Raw genomic sequence first — 18,805 nt, forward strand, 5'->3', positions numbered from 1 at the left:
ATAAAAGCTACAAGAGCAGGACTTCTGTTGTAAAATGTCTGAAATGTCAAATAAACTACAGGAAACAACATCCTTTAAATCCAATTCATTTGGCCTTCGCAGCTTTCATTCTGCATGTGGGGGGCTGAGGGGTGGGGGAGCTTTCCCTCAGACAGAGTGACAGATAAAGAAGGAGAGACCATCCAGCTGGTGACAGAGCTGCTCAGCTGCTCCTCCTCCTCACTTTGGGGTTCAGGATTACTGACTGATGGTCCAAACGACTCTTCATGCACACACACACACACACACACACAGACACACACACGCGCACACACACACAGACACACGCACACACACACACACACCAACACACACATACAAATGCACATACATACACATACGCTCGCATGAAAACAAAGCAAGAGAATTTTGCTTCAACTACAGAATTACTCGTATGTCATCAGTGTGTATAACTTATCCCAGTATTTTTCAACCAGTGTGCCGCGGCACACTAGTGTGTCGTGGGAAATTGCCCTCATTACCTGATCTAACAACATTTTCCATCTCCAGGATATCAGCTCTGTGTTCATCCAAACAGGCGCTGATAAAACACTGAGGAGTTAGGAATATGAAAGACCATAAAATACTTTTTACTTTGTGTTTATTTGATTCCATTAAAGACATTTTGAGAAGAATGACGGTACCGTGATTTAGCCACAGTTTCAGCTCTGTTTTTGGAAAAGTCCCGCCCCTTCAACTGTCTCCACCAATCATTCTTGGAGTCATAATAACATGTCATCAGTCTGACCAATCAGAAGTGGTTAAAGTCTTCACTTCCTTGTTCTGATTCTGCTCATAAAGTCTCTCAGTTATAACATAAATACCAGCTAAAGCTCGTCTTTAGCGGTGTAGCTTTCCACAGAATCCGGTGTCAGACCGTGGAACAAGTGAACAAAATAATGAAGCTCAGAGAAGTGAGTCTGTCTGCGTTCAGCGGCTGTTTGCACTACATCTCCCATGAAGCATTGGATTAAAGTGACAGCGTCTCAGCGTACAATGAGTCTTCCCTGTTAGACGTCTTAAACCACAACAAACACATCAACCAGTTTATAAATCTTCTTGATGAAATCAGAGGTCAACAGTTTAGTTCTCTTTCAAGGTTTGTGTTTCTTAACAGCCAAACATCCCAGAGTTTGGTCCAAGTCATCTTTCTAACTGAAACACTTTTCTAATTACGGCTGGATTATTTTAGATGTTAAACTTAAGAAGAAGTAATAACAACATTTAAGAAACAGGATTAAGGTGAAGTGGACAACAGACACAATTAAACTAGATTGAAACAATTAATCATCTATAAAGAAATAAAAGACTTTTGTTAAAGTTTTCAAAGACTTCATTTTTGATTAAGACAAAAGAAAAACTAATACAACTTCAACATGTTCACTTTTTGTGTTGCTACAGAAAACATAAATATAATGTTAGTTTTCTGTGTAAATTTGATCAATCATATTGTGATCATATTGTTCAAAACAATTACAGTTGCTTTTACACCAACATTGAAATAAATGTAAAAAAATCAATCCCTCTTTAGAAAGAATATATTTGTTTTTTTTGTGAGGTTTTATAAAATTGCATGTTAATAAACTGAAGGGAAAGATAACTACCAGGGTAAAATGTCAAATAATTCAGTGGAAAATTATTCCTGAAAACTAACTTAACTTTGATTACATCTTTTAGAAAAATCAGCTGCAGCTTCCAGGTTTTTCTGCCACAATTACCACAAAAATGCCTGTGAGATCATGGAGGGACAGTACATCAATACAGACTAGGAGTTTCTCCTTTTTAATTTTTGGATGCTGTGGGATTTTGTCAAGGATAAAGTGTGCCTTGGCTCAAAAAAGGTTGAAAAAGACTGACGTATCCTCATGAATACTTTATGATACAATTAGCACAAGAACGACAATGGTACATTCCATATTCACGACGTACCTTCAAGGCCCGTACACACCGGGACGAATTTCACGCGCGATTTTCGCCGACGTTTAATGCCTCGTGACTAAACAAAGGGCACCAATGAGAGTGTGCACACCGACGCGAAAAAACGCCACGCGTCAAAGCGTCAAAAAAAAAAAACGCCTCGGGTTCGTTTTTTCTTTTTTGACGCGTAGCGTCAAAATCTATTCGACCAATGAGAATGGCGCTTTTGCACACGTGTCTGGAGCTTCTGAAGTTACAGTAAAACACAACTTGGGGGCGCTCAAACACAAAACTGCCTTTCTGAGCACACATACCAGCGAAGAAGATAGACGCCAAGTAGCGTCAACACTGCCGTGAAGAAATAATGACGGACATTCTAAAATATCCCCGAACCAAGCACCAGTTGGAGCTACTGGTGCTTGAAATATTCATGTTTTCTTTGTTTGATTCTGACAAGCGCGTAAATACTTGCTCTTTTCTTCTGAGGGAAAAGCGAATTTAAGAAGCGTAAAGTTGCCACTTTGTGTACAGGAGTATTTCTGTTTTACATTAAGCGCCATCTAATGTCAGGGAATGAAATTGCATGTTCGCTCGGCTCATCGTCAGCAAAAATCTCCTGGGTGTGAACACAAAAAACGTGGCGAAAAACGCTGGCGAATAACGCCTGGCGAATATTCGTCCCGGTGTGTACGGGCCTTAAGGTGGCCGTACGAGCCTGAAGGAAACTGCCAGACAAACCAGCCACTCCTCTCTACGACCCCTACAGGCCGGACAACCAAAAACCTGCAGGAACCGTGTGGGTCAACCCCTGTACGGGTGCATGTGACTAACACAAACAGAACACAAAACACGCTCATTAATGAGACTCACAGGTTCTTCTAAAATCAAGACCTTTACAGTCCAAGGAAACCATCCATCCATCCATCCATCTTCCTCCGCTTACCGGGTCGCGGGGGCAGCAGACTGAGCAGAGATGCCCAGACTTCCCTCACCCCAGCCACTTCCTCCAGCTCCTCTGGGGGGACCCGAGACGTTCCCAGGCCAGCCGAGAGACGTAGTCTCTCCAGCGTGTCCTGGGTCTTCCCCGGGGCCTCCGCCCAGTGGGACATGCCCGGAACACCTCTCCAGGGAGGCGTCCAGGAGGCATCCGAACTAGATGCCCGAGCCACCTCAACTGGCTCCTTTCGATGTGGAGGAGAAGCGGTTCTACTCCGAGCTCTCCGCGGGTGACCGAGCTTCTCACCCTATCTCTAAGGGAGCGCCCAGCCACCCTGCGGAGGAAGCTCATTTCAGCCGCTTGTATTCGGGACCTCGTTCTTTCGGTCATGACCCATAGCTCATGACCATAGGTGAGTACTGGAACGTAGATCGACCGGTAAATTGAGAGCTTTGCTTTTCGGCTCAGCTCTCTCTTCACCACGACGGACCGATAGAGCGACCGCATAACTACGGACGCTGCTCCGATCCGCCTGTCAATCTCACGCTCCGATCTTCCCTCACTCGTGAACAAGACCCCAAGGTATTTAAACTCCTCCACCTGGGGCAAGGACACTCCACCGACCGAGAGATGGCAAACTACCTTTCTCCGGTCAAGGACCATGGCCTCAGATTTAGCGGTGCTGACCCTCATCCCAGCCGCTTCACACTCGGCCGCAAACCGCCCCAATGCACGCTGGAGGTCTCGGTTCGATGAAGCCAACAGGACAACATCATCTGCAAAAAGCAGAGAGGAAATCCTGTGGTCCCCAAACCAGATCCCTTCCGGCCCCTGGCTGCGCCTAGAAATTCTATCCATAAAAACTATGAACAGAACCGGTGATAGAGGGCAGCCCTGCCGGAGTCCAACGTGGACCGGGAACAGGTCTGACTTACTGCCGGCTATGCGGACCAAGCTCCTACTCCGGTCATACAGAGACCGGACAGCCCTCAGTAAGGCTCCCCGGACCCCATACTCCCAGAGCACCCCCCACAGGATGCCACGGGGGACGCGGTCGAACGCCTTCTCCAAATCCACAAAGCACATATGGACTGGATGAGCGAACTCCCAAAAACCCTCCAGCACCCCAGATAGGGTGTAGAGCTGGTCCACTGTTCCACGACCAGGACGGAAACCGCACTGTTGTTCCTGAATCCGAGGTTCGACTATCGGACGGACTCTCCTCTCCAGTACCCTGGCATAGACTTTCCCAGGGAGGCTGAGGAGTGTAATTCCCCTATGGTTGGAACACACCCTCCGGTCCCCCTTCTTAAAGAGGGGAACCACCACCCCTGTCTGCCAGTCCAGTGGTACGGTTCCCGACCGCCACGCGATGCTGCAGAGACGTGTCAGCCAAGACACTCCCACAGCATCCAGAGACTTGAGGTGCTCAGGGCGGACTTCATCCACCCCCGGGGCCTTGCCACCGAGGAGCTCGTTGACTACCTCAGTGACTTCAGCCCGGGTAATGGACAGCCCCACCCCAAAATCCTCACTCTCCACTTCTTCAAAAGAAGGCGTGTCAGTGGGATTGAGGAGATCCTCGAAGTACTCCTTCCACCGCCCGACAATGTCCCCAGTCGAAGTCAACAGCTCCCCACCTGCACTGAAAACGGTGCCTGTGGAGAACTGCTTTCCCCTCCTGAGTCGTCGGATGGTTTGCCAGAATTTCTTCGAGGCCAACCGATAGTCCTTCTCCATGGCCTCACCGAACTCCTCCCAGGACCGAGTTTTCGCCTCCGCAACAGTCCGGGCCGCAGCTCGCTTAGACTGCCGGTACCTGTCAGCTGCCTCTGGAGTCCCGCAGGCCAGCCAGGCCTGGTAGGACTCCTTCTTCAGCTTGACGGCATCCCTTACTTCCGGTGTCCACCACCGGGTTCTGGGGTTACCGCCGCGACAGGCACCAGAGACCTTGCGACCACAGCTCCGAGCAGCAGCAGAGACAATGGAGGTGGAAAACATGGTCCACTCGGACTCAATGTCCCCAACCTCCCCCGGTACCTGTTTGAAGTTCTCCCGGATGTGGGAGTTAAAGACTTCCCTGACGGAGGGCTCAGCCAGACGTTCCCAGCAGACCCTCACAGTACGTTTGGGTCTTCCAAGTCTTTCCGGCCTCCTTCCCCGCCAGCGAATCCAACTCACCACCAGGTAGTGATCGGTGGACAGCTCCGCCCCTCTCTTCACCCGAGTGTCCAAGACACAGGGCCGAAGGTCACCTGAAACAACTACAAAGTCGATCATTGACCTCCTGCCTAGGGCGTCCTGATGCCAGGTGTACTGATGGACACCCTTGTGCTCGAACATGGTGTTCGTTATGGACAAACTATGACGAGCACAGAAGTCCAATAACAAAACACCACTCGGGTTCAGATCAGGGGGGGCGTTCCTACCAATCACACCCCTCCAGGTGCCACTGTCATTGCCCACGTGGGCATTGAAGTCCCCCAGGAAGACAATGGAGTCCCCCGTTGGGGCACTTTCCAGTACCCCTTCGAGAGACACCAAGAAGGCCTGGTACTCCGAACTGCTGTTCGGCCCGTAAGCCGAAACCACAGTTAGAGACCTGTCCCCCACCCGGAGGCGGAGGGACATGACCCTCTCGTCCACCGGGGTGAACTCCAACACTTGGCGGCTGAGCTGGGGGCTCACGAGTAAGCCCACGCCAGCCCGCCGCCTCTCACCTTGGGCAACTCCAGAGTGGTAGAGAGTCCAACCCCTCTCTAAGGACTGAGTTTCAGAGCCCAGGCTATGTGTGGAGGTGAGCCCGACTATATCTAGACGGTATCTCTCAACCTCTCGCACCAGCTCAGGCTCCTTCCCTCCCAGAGAGGTGTCATTCCATGTCCCAAAAGCCAGGTTCCATGATCGGGGTTTGGGCCGCCGAGGCACCCGCCCTCGACTGCCACCCAAACCACATTGCACCGGCCCCTTTTGAGGTCTCCTACGGGTGGTGGGCCCATGGGAGAGTGGTCCCACGTCGCTCCTTCGGGCTGTGCCCGACCGGGGCCCGTGGGAAGAGCCCCGGCCACCAGGCGCTCGCCTGCGAGCCCCGACCCTGGGCCTGGCTCCAGAGTGGGGCCCCGGTGATGCCAATCCGGGCGACGTAATCGGGTCCTCGTTGTTTCTTTTCATCAGGGGTTTCTGAACCGCTCTTTGTCTGGCTCGTCACCCAGGACCTGTCTGCCATGGGAGACCCTACCAGGGGCTTAAGCCCCAGACAGCTTAGCTCCTGGGATCACCCGAGCTCTCAAACTCCCCCACCACGTTAAGGTAGCGGTTCACAGGGATAACAGTGTTGATTTATGTTTTGGTGAATATGTGATGTATGTATTGGTGAATATGTGATGTGTGTATTGGTGAATATGTGATGTGTGCATTGGTTGTATGAACTCCAAATATACTTTGATACTCATTACCATCCTTCACCACTAACTTGTACTCCTTTTCCTTTTGGCGTCTCCCTTCAGGAGTTGCCACAGCAAACAGCTTCCTCCATCATTGGTCTGCTTCGCATATTTGGTTTGGCAAAGACTTTACGTCGGATGTCCTTCCTGAGACAACTGTATTTATTCTGGCCTGGGCCCCTCGTGGCTACATTCCATTTTTAACTTACAACTCGTGTCACAAAAACTGTCACTTCTGGCGTCAAGCAGAAGGTTGTGGACGGAGCTGGTACTGATGGGCTTCAGCACCACAAACAGTTTGTTCTTTTCTCTGTCTTTGTTCAGAGGTAATGGATGGTAGTGCTGGAATGCTGGCAGATGTACGGAGGTACAACCAAGGCAGAGCTGATTTCTGTGTGAAAGCATCTGTTTTGTGACAGCTGTGTCCTCATGCATGTGTCAGACAGCTGCCGAACAGCGGCTCCCCTGCAGACGCCGTTAAGACAGAAAAGCTGTCTCACATTAAGATGCACAGACGGATCAGCCAGTGGTGTCGCTCTGAAATCAGCAGCACTCTGCATGTGCTGGATAGACTTAAACACTGCAGTCGGTTAGGCGCTCTGTCAACTCTCAGCAGATCTAACGGAAAAAGGTTAGACTCCTGCAAATCCTGTCCGCTGGGTTGGTTCCTGTTTAAACAGTAAAGACTAGCAAAACAAGCGTCTTTGCAGCTCAGCAGGGAAAGCTTCAAATGATTCAGCCATGCAGAGAACATAAACTGAAGAATGTCTCTTCTGCCATCTTTAAACATAAGCAAAAGCATTGGACACATCTTCACCAACACAAGCAGCTTGTTTCTCACATCCAGCTTGTATTTCCTGGAGCTGAGCTTGATATTGAAGTGGAGCAAGACCTAGGTGGGTGGAAAATCTCTCCACCTGCCAGAAGAGTGTTCTGCACGCATAATGGATGGTTCCAGATGTACAATTTAAGAAAAATGTGTCGCCCAGGGGCAAAAGCATTTGACAAAATTCTTACGTTCCCCAGGTTTCTAAAGAGGCCTCAGTGAAGGAATAGCTGCAGTCGTCTGGCAGTTTTTCTCCAAAATTGCATCCAAAAAAGGCAAATCATACCTTTTATTGTATTTAGTTTAGCACATATTTATTGCAGAGTAACTAATCTTTAACATGAACCCCCAACTATATGCATACACTTGTCTGCTGATAGTTGATGATGTAGACTTGTCTAAAATAAGACGAAAAATTGCAAAGGCTGTGCTGACATCTCTGGTGCTGATGAGCAGCCCTGCAGCATTCTCACAGCACTTCACAGAGCTGACTTTCATCATCAGTCCCTTTCTTCATGTGCCTGAACCATCACATTAACAGGCTGCTGTGGCTGATGTGAGCTGTACTGTAGAGCAGCTGGAGAAGGAAACCAGGCTCAAAAAGCAGAGGAGCCAGAGGAAAACTGATGTTCCCAAGGCGGGATGAGACCTCCAGACTGCACACGTCTGCAGGTCTGAAACCTTATCCAAAAGGTGAAATACCTTGAAGTATATCGATATCATAATGAAAAACACCTACTTGCCACTTCCAGAGATGCGTTCCGACTCACTGCTTCGCCCAGGTAGTTCCGCGCTACGCACACATAAACACCTTCATCTGGTTTGCTTCTCCTGCCGTGAACGATTCGCAGGAAGAAGAGCGAACCGCTGGGGAGCAGCATCCGATGGGATCGCGGGTCTTCTCGGTCCGTTTCCACCCGCTCACCATCTTTATACCATTCCACAGTTGGAGTGGGTCGTCCTTCAGCCTTACAGTTGAGGGTGGCAGGCTCTCCCTTGGACACAATCAAGTCGGATGGATTTTCTACAATCCGGGGTGCGGCATCCTCTATCCTGGGGCGGGAGCCTGGAAGAGATGACATAAAAAAACATGCAATACTTTTAAAGTAAAGCTGATCCCAGCTGTATGCATGAGGGACCAACAAACAAACATCCTGAACATCATCAGCAGTTGGCACAGGATCAACGAGAGAAGCAAACAACACATAGACCTCAGAGGGTTGAAGGACTACAGGATATAAACCAATAATGTTCATATGCATTAGGCCTGCACAATATACCGCAAATTTATCGTTATCGCGACATCAAGCTGTGCAATATGCATACCGCAAAAGACGGCGAAAATCGCAATAAATGGTTACCTTGACCCTTGTGCTATCCTAGGCACTTTAACGTTGGGAGTTGGGTCATCTAGACCCACTAGACAGTGCTCTGAACCTTTTTTCTTCAATGATTTGTGATCTTCACTGGTGTCCATGGATTACATGAAATCTTTCCACCTTTATCCACCTTTGTCATGGTAGGGAGAACATCTCAATGGAAGGGGGGGGGGGTCATCTAAGATAGCACAAGGGTTAAATGTGCTAAAACAAACTCACGGCAGCTTGAAATATTGAATAAATGAATTAAATCCCTTTATGCATTTAACCAATCGGAAGGACCCATTTACCTTGTTGATCAATCAGATGAGCCCTTTTATGTTTGATGTTTGCCTCCTATGTCGACAAGGGTCATATGGAGTATAATTTTTATACTGTTGCATTGAAATGGAAATTATATTTTTGGTTGGTTTGATATTTGTTTATATACCATAAATTATATCGTTATCGCAATATTAATTACCAATATCGCATATCGTGAGTTTTTCTCATATCGTGCAGCCCTAATATGCATCAAAAAGATGGTTGAAAATTCCATGCTCTACATTCTGCATCTGTAAGATAAATGCCTAACTAGTGACTCTTTGATATGTGTGGATTTTATTTTATTTACCTGAATCTGTGTTGGTAAATAACTGATTACAAGTTAAGAACTGGATAATTACAATCTCTGTTATGAAAATAAAAAGTTAAGTAAGGCAACAAGGGGGTGGGATTATATAATTTACCTCTTTCCCCACTCCCTATCAAGCAATTTATTACATTTCCTTAGACAAACTTAATATGTAATAGTGTCATTGTGTCTTGTTCTGTGTGCATAATAGTTATTGTATCAATTTAGGGATAAGTGTGTGTGGATGTATGCGTCTGTATTTTCCAATCAATTTCATGACTAATCCTCTAAGGTTTATATCCCGTTATAGATGTTGTTGTCTTGTCTACTGTTATTTTTGTTTTGATAGCTTGAGATAAATGATTTCCAAATCCAAACTACGTTTCTCTAAACGTATCTGACATAAGATGAAGTAATCTATAAGAAACAGAAAAACCGGTGCAAGTCTGAACCAGAACTGATTTCTATTTAAATCAATTTGCTGTTTTTTTCAAAGGAGCTCCATAAATCTGTTGGGATCTCTTGGAGGATCACAGCATTGCGATCAGCTGGGATCATTTTGTTTGCTGGTTGCATGGGAGATGCTGTGCTTGTGTAGTAATGCTTAACCATAAACTATTTTTTAGATTGGATGATGTCTGAGCTCTGGTGGAGGATTCCTCCACGTTGATTCTTTCTTCTGGAAATCTTGAGCCTCCCTGAATTCTGTTGAAGTGATGTTTCTGCGTCCCATCTTTGCTTCAGCGGTTCATGTTTGTCCCATCGCTGTGACTGTGTGGGAATGGAGACGTTTAAAGACCGCCGTTTACGATGGTAGCAGATAAGGGAAACAGCCATGTCTGCCTTCAATCCGCCAAATCCTCTCTAAGGTTTCTGGGGATTAAAGACTCAATGTATGTGCTGCTTCCAGATGGAATATAGAGCAGTGCATGATGGTTTGTGCTCTGTACTTCACAGCCTTTAAAGAATATTCAAGTGATTCAAATTAGAAGTTATCTGGTATAAAGCACATCACAGATTCATTTCTAAGCAAGGACGCAGAGAGATGATTATAGACTGGCATTCTTGAGTTAAACTCAGCCAGCTACTATAAAACCTCACACTAGTCTATGGTTAATTTGAAGAACAAGCAATCATTTGTATTAGCGGGGAATCTTTTGCTTTCAGTTCTATTTTTAAGTAATGTGAAGCAGATGAGAAAGCAGTCAACGAATGCATCACTCCTCCTCTTCATCACCTTTCTCTGTGGAAGATTCAAAGCCAAACGTTCCAGGCGTGTCTGAATCCTCGCCCTGCTCGCTGTCAGACTGTGTCCGTGTTTTCTGCCTCTTCATATCATCACACATGAACTTTAGGATACTGAGATCTTCAAATACAAAAGGGGTTTGTACAAATACACACCTCCAATTTCCCAAGATTCATAGCCCCTTATTGTAATGGTAACATCTGCCAAATACAAGAGGAAGGCCTTCAGCTCTGATGTGTTTGTTCAGCTGCTGGACAAGAAGAGTTTAAAAAATATACTTGGCATAAATAACTAGCAAAAACTTCAAGTGACAAACACATCTGCAACTCCCTGAAAACACATTTCTGTTTCAGTGATGATTTATTAATTCAATTCATGAGTATTTTTAGTGAAAGTCACAATTATTGAACTATTTGTGAAAAATACACGAAGCATTTGGGCTGATATGTTCCTAAAAAGTCCAAAAAGTTACAATTACGTGGGAATAAAAATCAGATATGTTATCAATGCGTGCTTATCCCCCCCCCCCACAGTCTCAGAGCTAAAGCTCCTCCTGTAAGGTGCATGGGGGGAAACGAGCTCAGGGTTGGAGCTCTGCTGGAGACAATCCTTATAAATGTTACAGTACTTTCTGCTGGAGCAAGTCCAGAGGAAATGTAAAGCTGAAGGCTGTGGGACTAAGCTTAGTAGCAATCAGGAGCATCAGAGTAGAAATCACAAAGCAGCTCCTTTTTGAAATGACACGCATGTCTTCCAGGGAAACGAGAGCTTATGACAGGATCCCTGAGCTGCTGGTCTCCATGAGAGAAACGCTGGACCGTCCTAATCTGGCACGCCACACAGATGTCCAGCTGAGGAAGTGTCACAGCACCCAGGATCATTCAAAAGACTTTCTGAAAAAGTGCTGTGATGACACCAGCTTCCCAGAAAGCTGCTTCTGTGCAGCCGCAGGCTGCTCATTAATATGGCAGAACAATGGTTCAGATCAGCTTGATACAGACTGACTGCTCTGGCACACATCTCGGGGATATTTGAATTTCTAAGATGAGCACTATTCCCCAGTTAGCCAGCTCAAAGTGAGAGCGGAAGTATGAAACTGATAAGGACATGCCTAGAAAAGATGATGTCAAATCAGGTTAAACAGACAGCTGGGGCAGCTGACTGGTCCTCTCAAGAACAGGAATGCATAGCCCCTCTGAGGACCTATTAGACCCTGTGCGTGGTGCTCCATGGCAGAACCGTCAGAGGTACATGAGAGCTAATGAAGCCGCAGGGATGCTGCAGGAGGCGGCTCTGCAACAGCCTAAGTCTGCCTGACAGGAGCACAGAGGGGAGAACGATGAAATACACACCAACGGGTTTGCCTGACATCTAAGTGTGGCTAGCAGTAAAAAAAAGATGGATACATCCAAATACTATTATCATGCTGTGTGCAATTTTAGATCAATCAAGTGGTTTGGCCCACAAGTTAAGAAAACTGTGAGTTAATGAGCTAAATGTGAGAAAGCTGACAGTGACTACAAATGCATGAACGCATTTTCAAATCACTTTACAAGCCGGAAGTACCTTATAAATGACCTTATAAAAACTAAGATAATGGAGTGAGTTTTTACATAATCATGTCATAGTCAGAATATAAGTTCATACCGATAATGTGGGAAATCTGCATGCGTCTAAACATTGTCATATCCTAAAAACGTTGCATCAAACAGTTACAATTATCAAATAATGTCATGACGTTTCAGCCACTGCGACAAATCAGGGACTCGGATTTGATGGTAACGTGTGGGTGGTGTCCTCTTCAAAACACAAAGTGTCACAGAAGGAAAAATGAATAACTTTGATTTGTTCCTGGTGTTTGTGCCATCAGCACATTGACAGAATATGGCTGCACGTGTGCCACAACCATCAAAGACTCCAGTTCATGCTGCCCTCGCTTCACTTTAAGGCTTAGACTGAAGAATCTACTCCATATCCTCTTTGACAGTCATCATGAAGGTGTATTTTGTGGCACAGGGCTGCAGGGCATGGTTTATTTCAATGACCCTTTCTTCTGCAACTCACCATCACAGACTGTCTTCCTCTGTCATCAAACAGTCGTGGGGAAGGACTGAGTCTGATCATCAGGAGGAGCCAGAGCAAAGAATGAAATACTTTCTGACAACTTCAAAGAAATGTTCACTGAAGAGATACAAAGGTGGGGGTGGGGGGTAATTCTAACAAAAAATGAAGAACAATTAATGCAGAGGAGGAACTTACTGTTGTTGCAATAACAGAGGACAGCGAGAAGCTGAGGACGTACAACTTTACAACTATTGACTGTATAAGATAACTGGACTGAGTGACCATCCTCCCTCACTTTATGAACAGGAAGTACCAACTGGCTCCAAGAAGCCAAAATCCCATTGACTTCTATAGAGAAATCAACAGCTGTTACTCAGTATTTTTATCAGAATAACCATTCTCACCTTAATACCTTTTTCTTAACATCTTCTTGCTAATCCTAATTTTTTCATGATATTATTTATTTATTGCAATTTATTCAAGTTATAAACTGACCAATCAGATGCCTCCATGAACGCATGTGGTGCTCGCTGCCCCCCACCTTGTTCAGTGGAAGGGGTGTGGGCTTTTAACAAGCTTACTCCTGATTGGTGACAGTAGCTGCCATTGAAACTTTGACTCAGACTGACCCGGCCAATCACTATTGTCTGGCTCCAACAAAGTGACTGACGTATCGCGGAAAATGGCAACTGAATTAACTTCATTTCGATGGAGCCGGAGGTAAGGCATTTTCTATGGGTGCCATCACACATACTCAGTCCAGTTCTTTTATACAGTCGCTGTTTAAAACATGTCGAGACAACCACTTTGGATGCCAGTGTTTATTCTTAGTTCCCTGGAGCCGCCTCCTCTGACCTTTAGGTCCAGGTCAGTCTCATCCTCCTGCTCTCAGAAAAGACAGAAAGCCTCACAAGAAGTTTGTTTATGAATGGGGAAAGACATCTCACATACTGAAACAAGGAAAAGATGTTTTAAAGAAAAAAGTCACAAAAGCAAAAAGTAGAATTTTTTCCCCATATATAGAGATAATATCCTAGAAGTGCAGAATGGAGGAAATGAGACTCATCAGGCAAAGTGAAGTTACATAAAAACAACAAAAATAACTTGTTGAGTAAGTAAAGAATATCATCATGTGCTGATAACACAGGCATGAGAAAAGAGTACTGCTAGAAGTCCATTTCAAGATAATTTGCCCTGACAGTCTGTTTGCTTAAGGTGACAATGTGTTAAATGCTTTTCTGCCCCTGGACAGCTCTGAATATAAATATGAGCACTGAATATAAATATGAGCACATCTCCTCTGAATGCACTTCAGCACTCCTGACAGTGTTTTCCAAACACAGATGGGGAAATGACCAGATGATGGTGTGACTCACACAACAACGGTGGAGGAAGCTCATTTCCGCTGATGTTTGTTGAAAACTCTGTCTTTGGGCCAACACAAATCCACACCTACTTGCTGCTCCACCGCTGAAAGTTCAACGTGGAGTCCGCTACAGCGGCAACACAGCTTCCGGTTTCATGTTAGGATGCAGTGGAGCCAGTCAGTCTGTGCAAAACACAAACTATAGCAACACTTCTAAAAGTTCTGCCTTTAAAATATCCATTGAGTATAATACAAATACACTTTATTGCCAAACGTATTCGTTCACCCATCCCAATGATCAGAATCAGGTGTCCTAATCACTTGGCCTGGCCACAGGTGTATAAAATCAAGCTCTCAGGCATACAGACTGTTTCACACACATTATTGAAAGAATGTTCCGCTCTCAGGAGCTCAGTGAATTCCAGTGTGGAACTGTCGACACCGGCTCATAAGCCACTCGTCCTCGTTTGCCAGCAAGTCTTCTTGCTGTCTAAAGATACGTTCACTCCGAATTCTTCCATTTGCCACATCTTCTAAGAGCGCAAGATCAGCCATTGTGCGTCATTACGCATTGTGATGGGGCATTTTATTTCCCTCCATTTAATTACATCTGACAAGCTACAGATGTCGGTAATAATCGACGTGGAAATGGGAAATTGATCAGCGCAAATGTAATTTCTTGTTGCTTTCTGAATGGTTGAGACATACGCCATACATTGTTTTATCAAAAATAAAACAAACTAAAGGCATATGCATGAATACCATAATTCCGTAGCTTATGAAGAAATGTTTTACTATGAAAACAACCTTCCCCAGTGGACATAAGTCTGTCCGTCCGCACCTATATCTGCTCTGCCAGACGGACACACTGACGAGAATATCAGTTTTGTACATTATTTTGTTCTGTTAACTATATTATTTATGAGGATGAATTGCACAACATGCCAATATTGCAGAACATATTTCACTTTTCTTTTTGCAAATAAGTGTTCATTTGAATTTCTGTTGTAATTTTCGTTTGATTTTTTTGTTTGTTTCACTGCTGATCGATCAAACGGGTGTTGGTGTAGCTGTTAATTGTAAGACTTGCTTTGTGAAGTCTTCATGTTATTTCTGAGAGGCAGTATTGTCATTTTCACTTTCACGTGTTTCTTCCATCTGCCGACGGTGTCGCCGTTTCTCATTTCACCCGTTTTTGTGCGTACGCCTGGGGGAGAGCTTGCATGAAGGACCGCACATTTTCCCGTCAAGTTTGCTTTTTATAAATATCAACTATTGCGTAGAGAGTGGCGTACGCCTTCTTTTGTGCGTACGCAACGTTTATAAATGAGGCCCCAGGTGATGTTGGTGATGTGTGACTGGAAGGATAAACAGCAGTAGAGAACAACACCCAAACTCTTCCCCTGAGAGGAGGAGGTGACTTTGGAGTTATCTACAGAGAGGGCCAGGGAGCTGAATTTAGAGAAAGTTGACTTGTGCCAATAAGAAGTAGTTCAGTTTTATTGCTGTTGAGCTGCAGGTAGTTTGAGGAAAACCAGGATTTAACTTCACACAGGTAAGCTATAAGGGAAAAAGGAGGAATACTGGAGGAAGGATGAGTTGACAGGTAAAGTGAACAACAATAAGCAATGACAATAAACTAACCATCCTCCATTCTGGTGTCCATTATCCTACTGGTTGCTAGCTTAAGAATCTGCTAAGTTTTGTTCCAATAACATAACATGAGCCATGTGGTCTTTATAATTGGACAGATTAGCTTTGGAGAGTTCCAGATGGACACTGAGACCGTTTAATAGAGCGCAGCTCAGGTGTAAACCAGGAGGAAGATCTAGAAAATGAAACAGATCTGGTCTTAAATTGGGCCAGAAGGTCAGTAGGTGATAAGAAGTCCAGTGGGTAAAATATTGGAGATACTGAAAGAGAGGGTGTACATGTCAATGTCCTGTACATCACAAAGATAAATGACGGGGAAGTTTAATTCAGGAGATTGGGAGACCAGCTGTGAAACAAACCAAAAATGATCAGAGATGTTGAGATCAACAGCTCTACAGTTGGAAGGGGTCAGGCCAGAACAGCAAAAGAAGTCCAGAGTGTGACCATTTACTGTATATGCATGGAAAATTTAGCGTACAGACGAATACCAAAATGAGGAAAAGGCTCTGTTGAGCTGGTGGTTAATACTGTCAATGTGAATCCTGAAGTCCCCCAGCAGGATCACATTGGGAGACAGAGCAGAAAGGACAGTGAGGAGAACTCAGTGATAAAGTCAGAGTTTGGTTTGTGGGGGCAATAGACTAAAGCGATGATGGTGAGAATGGATCCAGGTAGTTGGAATACGGTGCAGTCCATTCATAAAAACAGGGACACAGAAACGGGCAGGACTTTCCACTTCTCGCTGCGTCATACAATGTCCAGAAGGCGCTGAAAGAGGCGAAGAAGCGCTACGGGAGGAAACTAGAGTCACAACTCCAACAGAGTGACTCCAGGAGCCTGTGGCAGGGACTAAGAACAATAACGGACTATAGAGCACCAACATCCGGTGTGACGAGCGCTGACAGGACTCTGGCAGACGAACTGAACACCTTCTATGCTCGTTTCGAGGCTGCAGCCAAGGACGCTAGCGTTGCTAATGCTAGCGTCGCTAATGCTAGCGGAACTAACGGCTGCAGACAGGAAGTCACTACCAGCACCAGTAACGCGCTTATCATCTCCGAGCATGACGTGAGGAGAGCCTTCAGGAGAGTAAACACCAGGAAAGCAGCAGGTCCAGATGGCATCCCAGGAATAGTCCTCAGAGCCTGCGCAGACCAGCTAGCACCTGTGTTCACAGAGATATTCAACACTGCTTTATCTCAGTCGGTGATCCCTACATGCTTTAAGGAGTCTGTTATTGTTCCAGTCCCAAAGAAACCCCATCCTACTTCCCTCAACGACTATCGACCTGTAGCCCTCACCTCAGTAGTGATGAAGTGCTTTGAGCGACTGATCAAAGACTTCATTATCTCCTCACTACCTGACACGCTGGATCCACTACAGTTTGCTTACCGTTCGAACCGCTCAACGGATGACGCTATCTCTCATCTACTTCATACTTCTCTCACTCATCTGGACACTAGAAGGGGAAATTATGTTAAAATGCTCTTTGTCGATTACAGCTCAGCATTTAACACCATAATTCCCTCCATACTCACCACCAAGTTGGATCACCTGGGACTCAGCCCATCTCTGTGTCAGTGGATCTCCAATTTCCTAACTGGCAGACCACAGGCAGTAAGGATGGGAGGATATGTCTCAGCTTCCATCACTCTCAACACTGGAGCCCCTCAGGGTTGTGTTCTGAGCCCTCTACTGTACTCATTGTACACGTACGACTGCGTGGCGTCCACCAACTCCACCACCATCATCAAATTCGCTGACGACACCGTTGTGGTGGGCCTGATCACTGATAATGATGAGACGGCCTACCTGAAGGAGATTGGACATCTGGAAAACTGGTGTGAGAGGAACAATCTCCTCCTAAACGTCAGCAAGACAAAGGAGTTGATAGTGGACTTCGCCACAAAGCAGAAGAGGAACTACCAGACCCCCGTCATTGACAAGAGCCCAGTGGAGAGAGTGAACAGCTTCCGATACCTCGGTGTCCACATCACGCAGGACCTGTCATGGTACTGTCACATCAACACCGTGGTGAAAAAGACCCGGCAGCGTCTTTACCACCTTAGACGCCTGAGAGACTTTAGATTGCCCTCTTTGGTGCTTAGGAACTTTTACTCTTGCACCATAGAGAGCATCCTGACGGGAAACATCACAACCTGGTTCGGGAACAGCACCATGCGGGACAGACGAGCTCTCCAAAGGGTGGTGCGTTCAGCTGAGCGCATCACCCACACCGAGCTCCCTGACCTACACTCAATCTACGGCAGGCGGTGCTGGACCAGGGCCAGGAAGATAACAAAGGACCTCAGCCACCCCGACAACGGACTGTACTCGCTGTTGCGGTCAGGAAAGCGATTCCGCTCTCTGAAGGCTAACACAGAGAGACTGAGAAGGAGCTTCTTCCCGCAGGCGATACGGACTCTTAACCAGTAATCATGGACACTATACAAACAAGCCACTTTCACATGTCACTTTTAGAGCATATTTGCACACATTCGGACATTCTGTTTTTATATTTGTATATTCCTATATTTTATATCTATTTTCCTATTCCTATTGATATTCTTTCTTGTTTGAGGTCGCGGGCGGTCGCCTAAGCATTTCACTGCACATTGTACGCTGTATGATTGTGTGTGTGACAAATAAAATTTGAATTTGAATTATCACAAGGCCTCCTCCCCAGGATAACCCGCAAGATTTTGAAAAGTAAACAAACCCACTGGGAGTCCAGGATATGAGATGAGAATAGTCATTGAGAAGTTGCAAGGTGTCTGTTAAGCAAAGGATATCTGTTTTCGGCAAGGAGGTCATCGATTAAATGTCCTTTGGTTATTCACCATTTGATTGGCAACAGTTAAAGTGTGTTGTTTAAATTTCATTTCAGAATTTTCTTTCCATATACTGTAGCATAGAAAGAAAATCACCAAATTGTTATTATTGACTTACTTTCACTTATAAATAAAGTCTGTGTGCCGCTCCTCCCAAAGAAACACATGGATAAGCTGTTTGTAGAGGTCTTCCTCTTCTGTCTTCAGTTTTAAGTCTCTCTGTCTCAATGGAGATCACTGTCAGAGACGTGTCTCCACAAATTCCTGAGTTTAGACTCATAATCCTCCATTTAGAAAATGATGCTAAACATTATTAAAGAATAACTGGACTACTGCATGTGAATAGCTACCGCTAATTATTCTGAAGCCACGGTGTCACATTCTCTGAGATCAACAGCGCCCTCTGCCTTGAGGCATGTGTACTGCAGGCCTCATCTAGTGTTTTTCTAATGCGCATTTTTAGCGGATAAAAAGACTTAATGAGTCACAAA

At 45.6% G+C, this 18,805-nt stretch overlaps 1 protein-coding gene across 12 annotated transcripts in view; it reads right to left on the reverse strand.

Annotated features, from left to right (window-relative positions):
* robo3 (roundabout, axon guidance receptor, homolog 3 (Drosophila)) overlaps positions 1-18,805 on the reverse strand; it is a 181,269-nt gene that overhangs the window by 74,852 nt on the left and 87,612 nt on the right. For all 12 annotated transcript variants that reach the window (XM_078931050.1, XM_078931054.1, XM_078931049.1 and 9 more), the window contains exon 2: positions 7,902-8,228. In XM_078931050.1, coding sequence (XP_078787176.1) covers positions 7,902-8,228 — 327 coding nt within the window. The remainder of the gene's footprint in view (positions 1-7,901; positions 8,229-18,805) is intronic.

Source organism: Oryzias latipes, chromosome 14, assembly GCF_053564925.1.
Source record: "Oryzias latipes strain Hd-rR chromosome 14, Olatipes_Hd-rR_3.1".
Classification (NCBI taxonomy): domain Eukaryota; kingdom Metazoa; phylum Chordata; class Actinopteri; order Beloniformes; family Adrianichthyidae; genus Oryzias; species Oryzias latipes.